This window comes from Fragaria vesca, linkage group LG2 (genome assembly GCF_000184155.1).
Source record: "Fragaria vesca subsp. vesca linkage group LG2, FraVesHawaii_1.0, whole genome shotgun sequence".
Taxonomy (NCBI): Eukaryota; Viridiplantae; Streptophyta; class Magnoliopsida; order Rosales; family Rosaceae; genus Fragaria; species Fragaria vesca.
This window is the reverse complement of record NC_020492.1, coordinates 22,166,076-22,180,303: the sequence shown is the minus strand read 5'-3', so window position 1 is coordinate 22,180,303 and position 14,228 is coordinate 22,166,076. Positions and strand designations below refer to the sequence as shown.

At 38.3% G+C, this 14,228-nt stretch overlaps 4 protein-coding genes across 4 annotated transcripts in view; 2 read left to right on the top strand and 2 right to left on the bottom strand.

Moving 5' to 3' along the window:
* Positions 1 to 14,228, top strand: part of LOC101312889 (group 2 truncated hemoglobin YjbI-like) — a 771,661-nt gene that overhangs the window by 704,850 nt on the left and 52,583 nt on the right. The gene's annotated exons all lie outside the window — the stretch shown is intronic.
* Positions 1,844 to 4,699, top strand: LOC101302614 (basic leucine zipper 9-like). Its single transcript, XM_004291215.1, has 6 exons — positions 1,844 to 2,135; positions 3,103 to 3,223; positions 3,377 to 3,539; positions 3,639 to 3,714; positions 3,901 to 4,026; positions 4,217 to 4,699. Exons 1-6 carry the CDS (start codon positions 1,905 to 1,907, stop codon positions 4,505 to 4,507), a joined length of 1,008 nt encoding a protein of 335 aa, XP_004291263.1. The 5' UTR covers positions 1,844 to 1,904; the 3' UTR covers positions 4,508 to 4,699.
* LOC101302324 lies at positions 5,821 to 10,519 on the bottom strand. The gene is made up of 13 exons (XM_004291214.1): positions 10,378 to 10,519; positions 9,805 to 9,870; positions 8,919 to 8,981; positions 8,463 to 8,498; positions 8,282 to 8,329; positions 7,930 to 8,192; positions 7,667 to 7,804; positions 7,470 to 7,502; positions 7,180 to 7,317; positions 6,983 to 7,015; positions 6,691 to 6,828; positions 6,495 to 6,527; positions 5,821 to 6,417 (listed from the first exon to the last, which is right to left on the bottom strand). The coding sequence occupies exons 8-13, from the start codon at positions 7,500 to 7,502 to the stop codon at positions 6,013 to 6,015; spliced, it is 780 nt and encodes a 259-aa protein (XP_004291262.1). The 5' UTR covers positions 7,667 to 7,804; positions 7,930 to 8,192; positions 8,282 to 8,329; positions 8,463 to 8,498; positions 8,919 to 8,981; positions 9,805 to 9,870; positions 10,378 to 10,519; the 3' UTR covers positions 5,821 to 6,012.
* On the bottom strand, positions 11,004 to 11,736 carry LOC101291302 (NADP-dependent malic enzyme 2-like). Its single transcript, XM_004291262.1, has 3 exons — positions 11,430 to 11,736; positions 11,238 to 11,321; positions 11,004 to 11,158 (listed from the first exon to the last, which is right to left on the bottom strand). Exons 1-3 carry the CDS (start codon positions 11,457 to 11,459, stop codon positions 11,120 to 11,122), a joined length of 153 nt encoding a protein of 50 aa, XP_004291310.1. The 5' UTR covers positions 11,460 to 11,736; the 3' UTR covers positions 11,004 to 11,119.

Sequence of the window (14,228 nt, the reverse complement as noted above, 5' to 3'; positions counted from 1 at the left end):
ATGTGAAGTGCGTCTCAGTAATACTCGTGCTGTCGTGCACACTAGCTTTCTTCTACTTGTTACATCACCTGATTGACAAGACTCCAACCACATTTCATGGGTTTGAGCTTCTCGTGCTAATACGCACTGGCCTAAACTCCATTGCTTCTGTAAACTATTGAATAGCTAGCAAATGATGTACGTCTTCAAAACAATATATTCAATTATAGTTAGTATTAGACTTAAGCCTACTACAATGAGTGAAATCATATAGTAAACCGTGTGTAATTTCTATGGACAATGACCCATCAAATTGAAACAGCAGAACTATGACATAGACATTGTAGGGAAATGTGTGCTCCAATAAATATCTAGTTTAGTAAACACGTAATGTACCATCATTATATTTAAGAATCGATCCCTATTAATTTTTGGTGCGGATTTTCATTTTTTACACTATTTTTTACACCACTTTCCGATCGAATTTCCTCAAACTTCTTTATAGACATATCTAGATCATCTTGTGTAAATCATCTCTGCAAAATTTCAGCCAATTTGGTGATAGTTAAGGCCCTCAAACTTGCGTTTTTCTAGTTATATACCTGAACCGGACAGAATACAGGCCGTCGATTTGTTATTCGATTTTGAGGGCCTTAACGATAACCAAATTGGCTGAAATTTTGCAGAGATGATCTACACAAGATGATCTAGATATGTTTAGAAAGAAATTTGAGGAAATTCGATCGGGAAGTGGTGTAAAAATAGAAATCCGCACCAAAACTTTGATGCGGACGTCCGCACCTGATCAATATTGTATATATAAATATATATATATATATATATATATGTACGTGTTGTATTCTAGATATTCATCTCCAAATCTCAAGTCTCCATTGTAATCTGTCATCCCATTCAATAGTTAATTACTAAGTTGATCAATATGTAATTTACTTATCGTGTAAATTTAACTTATGTATTGTACGTGTAAATTTTTTTTGATTAACACTAATTTTATTAATTTTTATAAAATACGAAATCAACATAAATATTCTAGAGAAACTTCATTTGGTTTACAAAAGGAAATTGCCTAGAACAAACTTCAGAGATAAGGGTTAACTTGATCATTTGGGTTACCTAGCTATTTTTCTTTTATTTTTTAGTTGAGAAAACACATCAGGGTTAACTTTTCCTAACTTTCCCTAATTTCCTACTAAATTGATCGATATGTAATTCACTTGTCGTGTAAAGTTAACTTATGTATTATATATTTAAAATACATTCGATTCGATTAACACTAATTTTATTAATTTTAATAAAATAAGAAATGAACATAAACATTCTAGAGAATCTTCATTAGGTTTACAAAAGGAATTTGCCTAGAACATACTTCAGAGACAAGGGTTAACTTGATCATTTGGGTTACCTATCTACTTTTATTTTATTTTTTAGTTGAGAAAACACATCAGGGTTAACTTTCATTCAAGTAAACAGAGAAGCCGGAAAATCAGATTCAGGTGTCCCACCACATCCATCAGCTTGTTACGTGGCAGAATCAGCATGTCAGATCCTTGTAAGATTCTTAGAATCAACGGTTCAGATTAACAAAGCTAAATCATACAGAAAAGGCGAAAAGCTACGTAAATCGCATTACTTGCACACGAAGAACCCGCCCATACGAAATCACCACAACACCCATGGATCCCCAAAGGCCACGGCAAACGAACGAGGCTGTTTTGGTAATCTGACTACGTCCAGCTTTTAACTTCATGTGCCGCCCACTTTGCTTTTGCGCTGACGACGTACTTTGCTTAGCCCCAACCTTTCGCTATTTATACCCGACTCTATGCTCTCACTACCTCCCTTTCTCTCTTTCTTTACTCTTTAGTTTAGTCTCCGTTCTCTCTCGCCGGAGCAAGGTAGTCGAAATGGAGCGGAACTCTGCCGCGGTTCACTCCCACACCATGTTCGGGTCTTCATGTGGCGGTGATCACTTGAAGCGAAGCCCGTCGCAGTTGGACTTCGAGGAGTGTCTCCAGAAGATCGCCCGAGGTGTCACCGCCGAGAGCCACGACCGGAGTTTTGCCGAAACGGGAGATTTTTTTGCCGAAACGGGAGATTTTTTCTCCGGTGATCTCACTTTCGCTTTCAAGAACCGGGTTAGTCACACTCGTTACTTTCTAGTCTCACCTGCCCCAAAGTCTGCTTTTGTGCCACGTGTCTTCGTTTCATGCACTCTGATGACGTGGTTGGCTTGGATCTAATTTTGTTTTTGTTTTTTTTGTTTGAGAATGTCTTGGATCTTATATGACAAAATGATTTGAGTAATTTATATATAGATGCCAGTCGTAGATTGAAAAGGAATGTTTGCCTAATTATGTTTTTGCTTAATTAATTAAGCATATATCAGTTTATTAAGAAACACGTGTATTATACTATTATATCATGCACGAGCAAGGTCAACCACTTAACCCCAAAACCATATATTCTTTTTAAGATAAACCATAAAGCCCAAAACCATAGCACAATAATAAATTAATAATAGCCCAATAGAAGGTTTCTGTACGTGGATACTTTGCGTGAGCCCAGCAATTATATAGAGGCCCAATTCAGTTCCTCTGAACAGAAGCATAACATTATTACGTCAAGGAGAAAAGTCACTATTGCCCCCATTATCCAGTTTATGTTTATTTACAGATACGTATCTGTCCGTATCGGACGCGTATCGGGCGGTATAAAGATGTATCCGACAACAAATTATTAAGCTACAACCCACCGGATACGCGCTGGAATGGCCGGAAACACCCATATACTGTCGGATACCAGCCGATGCGGCCGGATACGTATCCGTAATAAGTCCGTAATTGTGACTTTTCGTCCCTAATGTGCAAAATAAAGTCTCACGACCTCCTCTCTTCTCCATTGAAGACGAAATTCTGTTCTCCTCTGTACCCATTTCGAAAACTGGGGTTGTTCTGGAATCTTTTGTTATATTCTTAATTTGTAACAAGAACCTCATGGGTAGGTTAAGAGGCACTATAACCAAAAGTTTAAGGATCAAATGAAGTGTCAAATTTGAAGCTAGCTAAACGATTCACAGTGTATATATGGATTCCATGAATGCAGGACATAATGGATGGTTTTTCAAGCAGTAATGGACTGATGGAAACCCTGTTAAGCCCTCAGAATCTCACCCCCAAGAATTCCAGCATCTCAGCAACCATGGATTCCCAGTCATCCATATGTGGTATGGTTTGCGAAACATCGAACATGCACGTTTATTTGTGTTAGCTTCCTGAGTCTGTTTACTGGTATTCTAACGTACGTGTATCACTTTGACACGGACATGTTACTTCTATCTTGATTTTTGACATGGTATTTTGATGTGTTTGATTTACAGTTGGAACTCCCACATCGGCTGCTAACCCAGTTGGCCAAGATAACCAAGCAAGAGGAGCCACCAGCGGTTCATCTGGAGATCAGTCAGATGAGGATGATTTTGATATAGAAGCCGGTCCATGTGGAGACAGTACAGACCCTCTTGATATTAAACGTATCAGAAGGTATTTCATAAAATCCTTTCATATTGTTTTGCAAGTTTTGCTTTAGAGATTGAGATAGTATACATAACACATGCGAGTTGATCCAACATGACTTTGCAGGATGGTCTCGAACAGGGAGTCTGCTAGGCGATCTAGAAGAAGAAAGCAACAACATCTGCAAGAACTCGAGGGGCAGGTATTGATCTTTTCTGTTCTAGTGGTTACCACTTACCACAAGTCATTTCCAGTCCAGAATATGATCTTGTCAAATTCCCATACTAATGAGATTCAATTTTTTTTTTTTGGCTGTTTAAGTTTGTACTTGTTCATTGAGTGATTCAATTTGTCTGATCTGCAAGCTCAATTTTGGTTTTTCTTTCAGGTTGATATACTGAGGGTAGAAAATTCAACCTTATACAGGCAACTTACAGATGCTTCTCAACAGTACCGTGATGCTGATACAAACAATAGAGTGCTGAAATCAGATGTGGAAGCTTTAAGAGCTAAGGTATAGGTTTGAAACAGAAACTTATGTTTATGAACAAACTATCCAAAACTATGATGGTGAAAATGAGAAGAATATAATTAAAATAGAAAATAACCACATTAATACTATGTTGTCTGTGTAATTATAGAATTACCAGGTGAGAGATGTAAAATGTAAATGAATGTATAATTGTCATATATCTTGATTTTAGGTGAAGCTAGCTGAAGATATGGTTGCTCGCGGTTCTTTAACCTCTAGCTTCAACCAACTTCTTCAAGGTCATTTGAGCATACCACAACCGCTTAATCCTCATACTTTGCGCGGTGTAGCACATGTGTCGCCAACCATTACCATTCATGGAGACGATACCTCATATGCTGGAATTGCAGTATCTGGTCAGAACTCGGGTATGGGACTCGGAAATGCTGCTGGTATGACTAATAGTAATATGGGTACCAGGATCATGAGTGATGCAGTAAGCTGTGTGTCTGATATGTGGTAATAAACGGTAATAAACTACTAAAAAAAATTGTGATGCCTCATGTGTGATATGTTAATTAGATCCAGTGTCTTGTATGCGTTATTAGGTTTATTTCTGTAGAGTAATTTCAGAAGTGCATGTATTTGAAATGTCCTGTAAAATGTAATAGAAATTGATTGAAGAAATTAAAGGTTACTCTTATGTTGTGTTTAGATACAGTAATTTCAATTTTCATAGAAATTTTAAAATCATGGGAATTACAATTCCATGAATTTAAATTCCATTAATTAAGAAGTCCGTTGTTTCGATTTCATGACGTAAAGTTTTAAAATAATAATAATTTATATTTAGATTAATCTCAATCAAGAGAATTGATAACTGACACATGTTTTCTGACAAATTCAAGTGGGGAATTTAAGCTTCTAAATTTCACAATTATTTTTCGGTGAAAATTGCTAATTTCATAGGATAAGAATCCAAACGGAAAAAACAATCCTAAGAAAATGAGAATTCTCTATTTTTGATTAAATTCCCGGAAATTCATCTGCATCCAAACACACCGTTAAAAAGCCTTAAGATATACGTTAAAAGCAAAAACAATGTTAAAATACGCGCAACTTGAGAAAAAAATATATTGAAAACCATACTTTTGAAAGAATTGACCCCCGACGAGTACCGTTTGTTCTGTGTATAAATTTTTTTAGGAAGAGTCTATGCGTGAACCCAATCAAAATCTTATATTCGGGTCTCTATTAGTCTCATTCCGGTCTCTATTAGAGCAAGTCCAACAGATTCACTAAATTCTTTGATTTTCTCTAGTTTGGGGAATATAGAGTCATTTTCCACTCCAACAGCTTTCTTATCTCATTTCCTATATTTACAGATTCCCTAAAAATATTTAGGGAAAGAAGAATTGAATGTTGCACATTCTTCAAGATTCAAAGATAAGAAAGAAAACATAATTTATTTTACAAAACAAACTTTTATATTTTTATACTTATTATTATATTATAATAAATGAGGATTGTTGTTGTAATAAATATTTAAATATTTAAAATAAAGATATTGTTAGATTTGATATATAAATTTTTTAAAGATTCTGAGTTTTATTTCTTTATATGTAGAAAATATAAAAAAACTGTTAGTTTTGTCTTACGGGCCCAATCAATCAGATAATAGGGTCTCTATTAGTCTCTGCTTTTGTCTTATCATTTGCCTATTTGTTGTGTTCTTAATTTGTAGGAAGAGCCTCAGTGCAGGCGCACAATAAACAAAGCTTTTCATCTAAATGCACGACAAGGATCAAATGAACTGTCAAATGGATCAAATGGAGTGTCAAATTTGAATCTAGCCAACGATTAGTATATGAATGCATGACATGATGAATGGTTTTTCAAGCATGGATAACATATAAACGCTGTGAACAAACTACCCAAAAGTAAAACAGTGGAAATGAAGTTAACCACATTAAACTATACAAACGCTGTGTTCATAAGACCTAGTTAGCGACGCAGACCACAACAAGACTAATCCTCCTCTATCATTGCCAAAATTTTACTCTTATGCAGCCCCAAAACTTCCGCAACCATCAGTCCCAAGTAGTCACATGAATGTGCAATCGTCCTCAGCATCCTTCCTGCTGAAGAGTCGCAGCACATTGCTAAGCATTGCCCAACCGTGGGATCCGGGCCCGCCATTTGCTTGACCAGATTTCTTAAGACACTATCTTTCTTGAAGTCAGCAGCCTTGTACGCGCCCCGCAGATACTGCACAATCTTTGTTATCCCAGCAGCATTTAAGGACTCCAGAACAGAGGGATCACTGAGACAGATCAGTGAGTATAAGTTGTACCCCTCATGCACAGCATCTGGGGCGTCAAAGCGGGGAACAAGGGGTTCAAACTGAAGAGGGTATCTAGCAGCAGCGGGTATCTACACAACAGAACAGGAGATTCAATATAAAAAAAATTTAAAAATTACAAGTAACAAAAACAAAATGATGTACTTACAGCAGCAACACCGGTTTCCTCACTGGCAACCATCTGCACCATAAGGCAGAGAGATTCAGCAAAAAAAATAAAATTTAACGTTACATGTACCTCCCATCCATTGCATTCCTTACTTTTCCCCGAGTCAATAACAGTTGGACAAATGGAGTTATCAGTAGGTTAAAGGCAATAAAGGTTTAAACAGACAATATCTTACCTTCAGAGGCAAACTGCCATCGATTGAGGTATCAAACTGTCCCTCAACGACAGCCATGTGCTCGGGAGGGAGAGGGGCCTGAGGAAAATGCATGACCTGGCGAGGTACAACGCCCTCAGTCCGGGCAGAAACAGTTCCCTATGGCAATTACAAAACCAACAGTAAATGATCAATCCACTCAAAAATTCTAGCAAGACATTATATGCACACTAGATACAGTAGATCATCAATCTACACAATAATTTTAGCAAAACAGAAATTACAAGTAACAAAAACAAAATGATGTACTTACAGCAGCAACACCGGTTTCCTCACTGGCAACCATCTGCACCATAAGGCAGAGAGATTCAGCAAAATAAAATAAAATATAACATTACATGTACATCCCATCCATTGCATTCCTCACTTTTCCCCAAGTCAATAACAGTTGGACAAATGGAGTTATCAGTAGGTTAAAGGCAATAAAGGTTAAAACAGACAATATCTTACCTCCAGAGGCAAACTGCCATCGACTGAGGTATCAGGCTGTCCCTCAACGACAGCCATGTGCTCGGGAGAGAGAGGGGCCTGAGGAAAATGCATGACCTGGCAAGGTACAACGCCCTCAGTCCGGGCAGAAACAGTTCCCTATGGCAATTACAAAACCAACAGTAAATGATCAATCCACTCAAAAATTCTAGCAGGACATTATATGCACACTAGATACAGTAGATCATCAATCTACAATAATTTTAGCAAAACAGAAATTACAAGTAACAAAAACAAAATGATGTACTTACAGCAGCAACACCGGTTTCCTCACTGGCAACCATCTGCACCATAAGGCAGAGAGATTCAGCAAAAAAAAATAAAATTTAACATTACACGTACCTCCCATCCATTGCATTCCTTACTTTTCCCCGAGTCAATAACAGTTGGACAAATGGAGTTATCAGTAGGTTACAGGCAATAAAGGTTAAAACAGACAATATCTTACCTCCAGAGGCAAACTGCCATAGACTGAGGTAACAGACTATCCCTCAACGACAGCCATGTGCTCGGGAGGGGGAGGGGCCTGAGGAAAATGCATGACCTGGCGAGGTACAATGCCCTCAGTCCGGGCAGAAACAGTTCCCTATGGCAATTACAAAACCAACAGTAAATGATCAATCCACTCAAAAATTCTAGCAGGACATTATATGCACACTAGAAACAGTAGATCATCAATCTACACAATAATTTTACAAAGTAGATCATCACCTCAGGTATAGGGTTTATGGATCCCTTGCATTGGACAACCAATACTCTGTCCAGAAGATGCTGGGCAAGATGCACTCCCCTTCTTTTCTCAGGACAGAGTTTTGCGGTACGAATCAAAGACTTCCATTTGTCACTCAAATCCTTAGGAGTTCAATGATCTACATTTAGAAACGCACGTGATTTGACTTCATGCCACCTTTCGGTCCCAAATTCCTCAACAGCGTGCGGTAATGCTGTTTCTTCAGCCGCATCCTGGTTCGACGCTGCACAAAGGCAAGTAAAGAAAAGTTACAGAGTAATTAAAGCCACCAAATGAAACTGCAAACAGTAAAAAAATACACAGGAACCTTACATTCAAGGAAGGAGGAGGAGGAGGAGGAGGAGGCGAGGGAGAACCTGTCTGGTTTCAAAACAAGACACCAAAACAAGAAGAGAAAAGTTAGAGTCACTGAAAACAGTGAGGGAAACTTAAACAGCATTCATTTGCTTCATTAACCACATGGGGTTTAAACCAACATAAAACATCACCATACCTCCATTGGTGGGGCTGGTGGTCCTGAAGCTCCAGCCTGGTATTTCAAAACATATAAAGAGTGAGAAAAAAGCAGGAGTTCGGATGACTTGAGACTTGTGCGTTAGAATACAAAAACAAAAACAAAATATATGCACACCAGATACAGTAGATCATCAATCTAAGCAATAATTCTAGTAAAACAGTAGATCATGACCTCCCACCAAATCAAAGCACATAAACAAAAAAAAGTGTTAAATCATTCAGAGTAAAGGTGCAGAGCCCCCTGGAGCCTTGAACCCTAGACAGGAAACATATCCAGTCTAGGCTCAGCAAACAAGTAAAAAAATTAAACTAAAATTGAAATTGAAAGAAGTTAGTGAAATTTAAACCAGCATACAACATCACACAGTCACAATACCAGATCTAAGCTAATAATAAGTTCAAAAGAGTAAGGAGTGCAGAGAGAGAGTGATACCTCGGGAGGACTGAACTGAGTCTCCAAGTTGGGAGAAGGTGGGGCTGAAGCATCAACACCAGCCTTGTGGTTTGAAAACAGAGAAAAATGTCATTAAAACAGATGCAGAAGAGATAGGAGGAAGGGAGAGGGAGAAGAACATTAGACGATAATCATAAATTACAGTAATAAAACCATCACACAATCATTTCCACACATACATAAACAGATGATATAAAAGCATCACAAAGCCAATATTGCAAATATAAAACATATGAAGCAATGAGGACAGAAAACAAAAATCAGGTTACAGAGACAGCACAGAAAATAACTAGTAAACCAGGACAGCACAAACAAAACTATATTCATAGTTTGGGAGGAGAGCCCTTGCTCCCAGCAGAGGCAGACCCAACACAGGTAGTAGACCCAGCACAGGTCTGGCTTAGCCAAACAACAAGCAAAAAAGGTTATAATTAAAATTAGAAACAGAGTTTGAAATTTAAAACAGTAACAAATATCACACAACCGTATGTCCTTCGCGTTACAGTAAACCAGGATTATCAAGCCTCAAGTGCAGGTTCATAACATCCACACTTCTAAAAACCTAAACCGGAAACCCAACCTCACAATCACGATACACTCGGCAAACTTTGAAACTCTGACAGGATTCATATGCTTCATTCTAGAAACAGTAAATCATCAATATACACTACAAGTCTAGCAAAACATTATAATTCTATAAAGGGAGAAAGCCCCTTGAGGCCCTAAGCCCTAACCAGAAATGCCAGCCTAGGCAGCCAAAAACAAGTAAAAATATGTTATAATTAAAATTAAAAACAATGTTTGAAATTTAAAACAGTAACAAAAATCACACAACCATATGGTATCAGAATTACATAGCACATACACAAAGCTATACTAGTACGTTATGAGCAGAGTCATTCCCTGCTGCAGTTCCACCTGTAGTGCCAGCCTGGGCAACCAAAAACAAGTAGAAAATTAGACTAAAATCAAAATTACAGTAAAAAAAAAAATACAACGTATATGACAGAGTATAAAAGCATCATAAAGCCAATATTGCAATTATAAGATATATATATATATATATATTAAGCTAATAGCACCTCACAATCAGTGGATTAGGAGGCAGATAGTCCACTAAGTCAATATACAGAACCAATTTTTAAGCCATGAGGGCAGATACAATGAAATCTAGTTTTAATCCCTAAAACTGATAAACTGAAACTGAAAGACAGATCACAGGTAATAGACCCTAGAATCCCTGAGCCCTATATCCCTGAACCCTAGACTGGAAGCACATCCAGTGTAGGCTCAGCAAACAAATAAAAAAAATTAAACTAAAATTGAAATTGAAAGAGGTTAGTGAAATTTAAACCAGCATACAACATCACACACAGTCACAATACCAGAACTATGCTAATAACAAGTGCAAAAGAGTAAGAAGTGCAGAGAGTGATACCTTGAGAGGACTGGATTGAGTCTTCGGGTTAGGAGAAGGTGGGGCTGAGAGCCCTTGGTTCCGCCAGTGGGAGTTAGACAGTAATTGAAACCACACAGGAACCACACATTCATGGAAGGAGAAAGAGGCACAATCATACCCACCTTTTCTTTTCTTTCCGATTCCACCCATCCCACCATTAAAACACAGTGGCTTCTTTTTCTTTTTTCTTTTTTCTTTTCCTCATTCTTAGAAATTGCAGGAGAGTGATAAGGCGGCTGAACATGGGAGGATTGGGAGCAGGGAAGCGTCGACCCGACAGCAATTCCGCCGATAGCTCTTGAAAAGAGAGAGAACCCAGATTAGAGAGAGAGAGAACCCAGATTAGAGAAAGAGAGATGTGCCATGGTCGAATGGAAGAGGGAACCCAGATTAGGAGGGAGGTGAAATGGGCGAAATTGAAGAAACGGCGGACGTTGGGATGTGGTTCACTAGGGTAAGGCACATAGTGGGGTGGACTAAATAATGGTCTGATTGGGTGTTGGGCTGGGCTCGGGCCCAGACCGGCAGTGTTTTTGGAAGGACCGTTAGAAGACGATGACCAGTGAAGTTGAAATTGAAGCTGCAATTAGACCCGTTAGATTAATTCATTTAGAATCTAATGGCTGTGAGCGGTTTGTCCCGTTTTGTCTCGCAAAAGGCGTCCCGCAACTGAGCAGCCCTGCAAGAATCAGTCCGAGTATAAAATCCAATCCAAAACATACTACATCCATTCGACCAATCCCCAAGAAGATGCTGTTCCCTGAATAAAAATGAAAGAAAAAAAATTTGTAACCAAACGCAAGTTTTTAACAAGAATTGAAAGAAGCTGACCATGTTACCTGCATATCATCATTTAAGACAAGGTGACTTGAACTGTATTTGGACAGCAGTTCAAAAGCATTGTGGTTTGCATAATCTTCAAACTATAAAATGGCAGAAAGAAACCCTGGTCAGTTGATGCCCGAAACTGGTTAAAAAAAAATAATCAGAAGTTCAAGATATGCAACAAGTTGAGAGTAAGAAAATTATACCTGAACTAGAACTTTCTCCCCATAATTCATCTGCAGTCATGAATTCCTCACAAAGCTCTGCAGACCACCTTAGTTTCCAAAAATCACATATTTCCATGCTGTCAAACAAAAAAGACGATAGAGATGAAGGAAAAAAAAAACATTAAACCTGTAAGCCCAGTGTAAAACTCATCATTCAGCAACCTGCCAACATCAATGGTTATAGGTGTGCACTGTAAACAGTAAATACAGATTGTAAGAGTTCTATGACACACATGTTTATCCACAAAAGAAAGCAGTAGGAAAAAATGCTTACTTCTGAAAGAGGAATTCCTCCCAATGCTGTACACAAGAAAACTTTCCAACTCGAATTCCCATTATGTCAATAAATTGAACTGTAGAAGGCAGAATTTCCACCTGACCTATATACATGATCTTGGAAAAACACTATCAACATAGTATACATACCTGACAGCCAAGATCTCCAAGCCCCAAAAAACGCTCACCGTCAGGTCAGTTTTTTTTAATGTTTTGAGAATATTTCCCCTATAAAAGTTCAACACTCAATATTTAATTCCGTCCAATGAGAGTTTTAAGGAAATGTTATTTTGCCTGCAGAAATGTAAAGCCTTAGTATTAGGAGACTCAGAGTCATTTGTGAAAGAACTCGTATGAATACATCCAGGAGCAAACAAACAAAAAATCGGAAGATTTAAACAGCACACATTTCGTGTAGATTGAAGCAAAGTTAGAAATTTTTCTAGATAGATAGATAGATAGATATACAAAAGAAGATGGATGATCAAGGCAGCAAAAACATGGAAATGAAATTCTGAGGAGAAACATAACATAGTGGCAGCAGCAATGCAGCTGGTTATGCAGCAGCAGCTAGCTAGATGGAGCATAAGGGTGTCGACAAGTAGGACAGACATGATTGATGTGGAGCCACGGGACAATGCAATCTGGATGATAATAGTGTGAGCAGGGCAACTGAGTAATGCCGGCAAACATTTTCTGTGCAAATATATCCATACAAATAGCACACTCCAATTCATCATCATCAGGTGGACTCGCTTCCTCCAAAGCTTGTATGAATGATTCAGCTGCCGGAATCAGCTTGGCTCGATAGTACTGTTCATCCTCGTCCAAGCCGAGCCTGGACTCCTCCGTGTCTCTAAAAATAAAGTTGGCCGCTTTGACCTCGAGGATTTTATTTTATTTATTTATTTTTTTTTATTGTTTGCAGTTTCATTCGGTGGCTCTAATCACTCTCAAACTTTTCTTTACTTGCTTTTGTGCAGCGTCGAACCAAGAGACCGTTCTCTGTGAATGAAGTAGAAGCATTAGTGCAGGCTGTATAGGTCCATGGGACCGAAAGGTGCAATATTCTTTACTGTTTAAACGTCGTTACATGAAGGTTATACAAGGGTTGAATGATATAAGGGGCTTTAACCACATTTCTCATTCTGCATGTGGCGTGATGTTAATTTGTGTGGATTTGAGAACGCAGATCATCGAACTTCTGTGTTATTACCTTCAAATCCACAGAAGTTCGATGAACTGCGTTCTCACATGCACACAATTTAACAACACGCCACATGCAGAATGAGAAATGTGGTTAAAGCCCCTTATATCATTCAACCCTTGTATAACCTTCATGTAATGACGTTTAAACAGTAAAGAATAGTGTACCTTCCGGTCCCATGGACCTATACAGGCTGCACCAATGCTTCTACGTCTTCCACAGAGAACGGCCAACTGGTTCGACGCTGCACAAAAGCAATTAAAGAAAAGTTAGAGTGATTGAAACCACCGAATGAAACTGCAAACAGTAAAAAAATCACGCAGGAACCATACCAACATGGAAGGAGGAGGAGGCAAGGTAGAACCCGTCTGGTTGCAAAACAAGACACCAAAAACAAGAAGAGAAAAGTTAGAGAGCAACTGAAAACAATGAGGGAAACTGAAAACAATTAAAAAGTTAGACAACATTCATAAGCTTCATTAACCACATGCAGTTTAAACCAGCATAAAACATCACCATACCTTATGATCTTAAACAGATAATATTGCAACTACAAAACCAACAATTAAAACAGATTATCCTTCAATATGGACACAACAACCCAACAGGCCCAATAACAAAAGTTGAAGCTTTCTGAAGCCCAATGTATTTTGATTTTATTTTTGTAAAAATAAATTAAAAATACCAGACAGGCCCAAGCCTGAGCCCAATAACTACAGTCTCAGAACACAAAAAACAATGATAACGTTGTATTTTAAAAAAATAATAAGGTAGAAATTAAAAACAACAATTGGACCAACAGGCCCAATAAACCTTTATAGGCCGCAAACACCGGCCCAATAAAGGAACGCAGAGATCTGCGTCAGATCTGTGCTGGTGCAAAATGAGACTTACAGATCTGACCAACTTTTCGCCCAAATCTGAATTTAGAGATGCTACACTCCGAGAAATGATTGAAACTTGAACGAATTGGTTATAAAAAGAAAGGAGATTTAGAAAAGATTGAAACTTGAACCAATTGGTTATAAAGAAAGAAGATTCAAAAACGAAATCGCAAGCAGATGCGAAATGAGACTTATAGATCCGAAATCGACCCCTTACATCTTCCTTTTACGCCATCTTTTGAGTCCGAAGCCGACCCCTTCCATCCTCTGCACCATCTTCCTCTTTTTGGTGGTGAGGACGCATCATCAATCACAAAAGTGGAAGATGGCGCAGAAGAGAGAGAGAGAGAGAGAGAGAGAGAGAGAGAGAGAGAGAGAGAGAGAGAGAGAGAGAGAGAGAGAGAGAGAGAG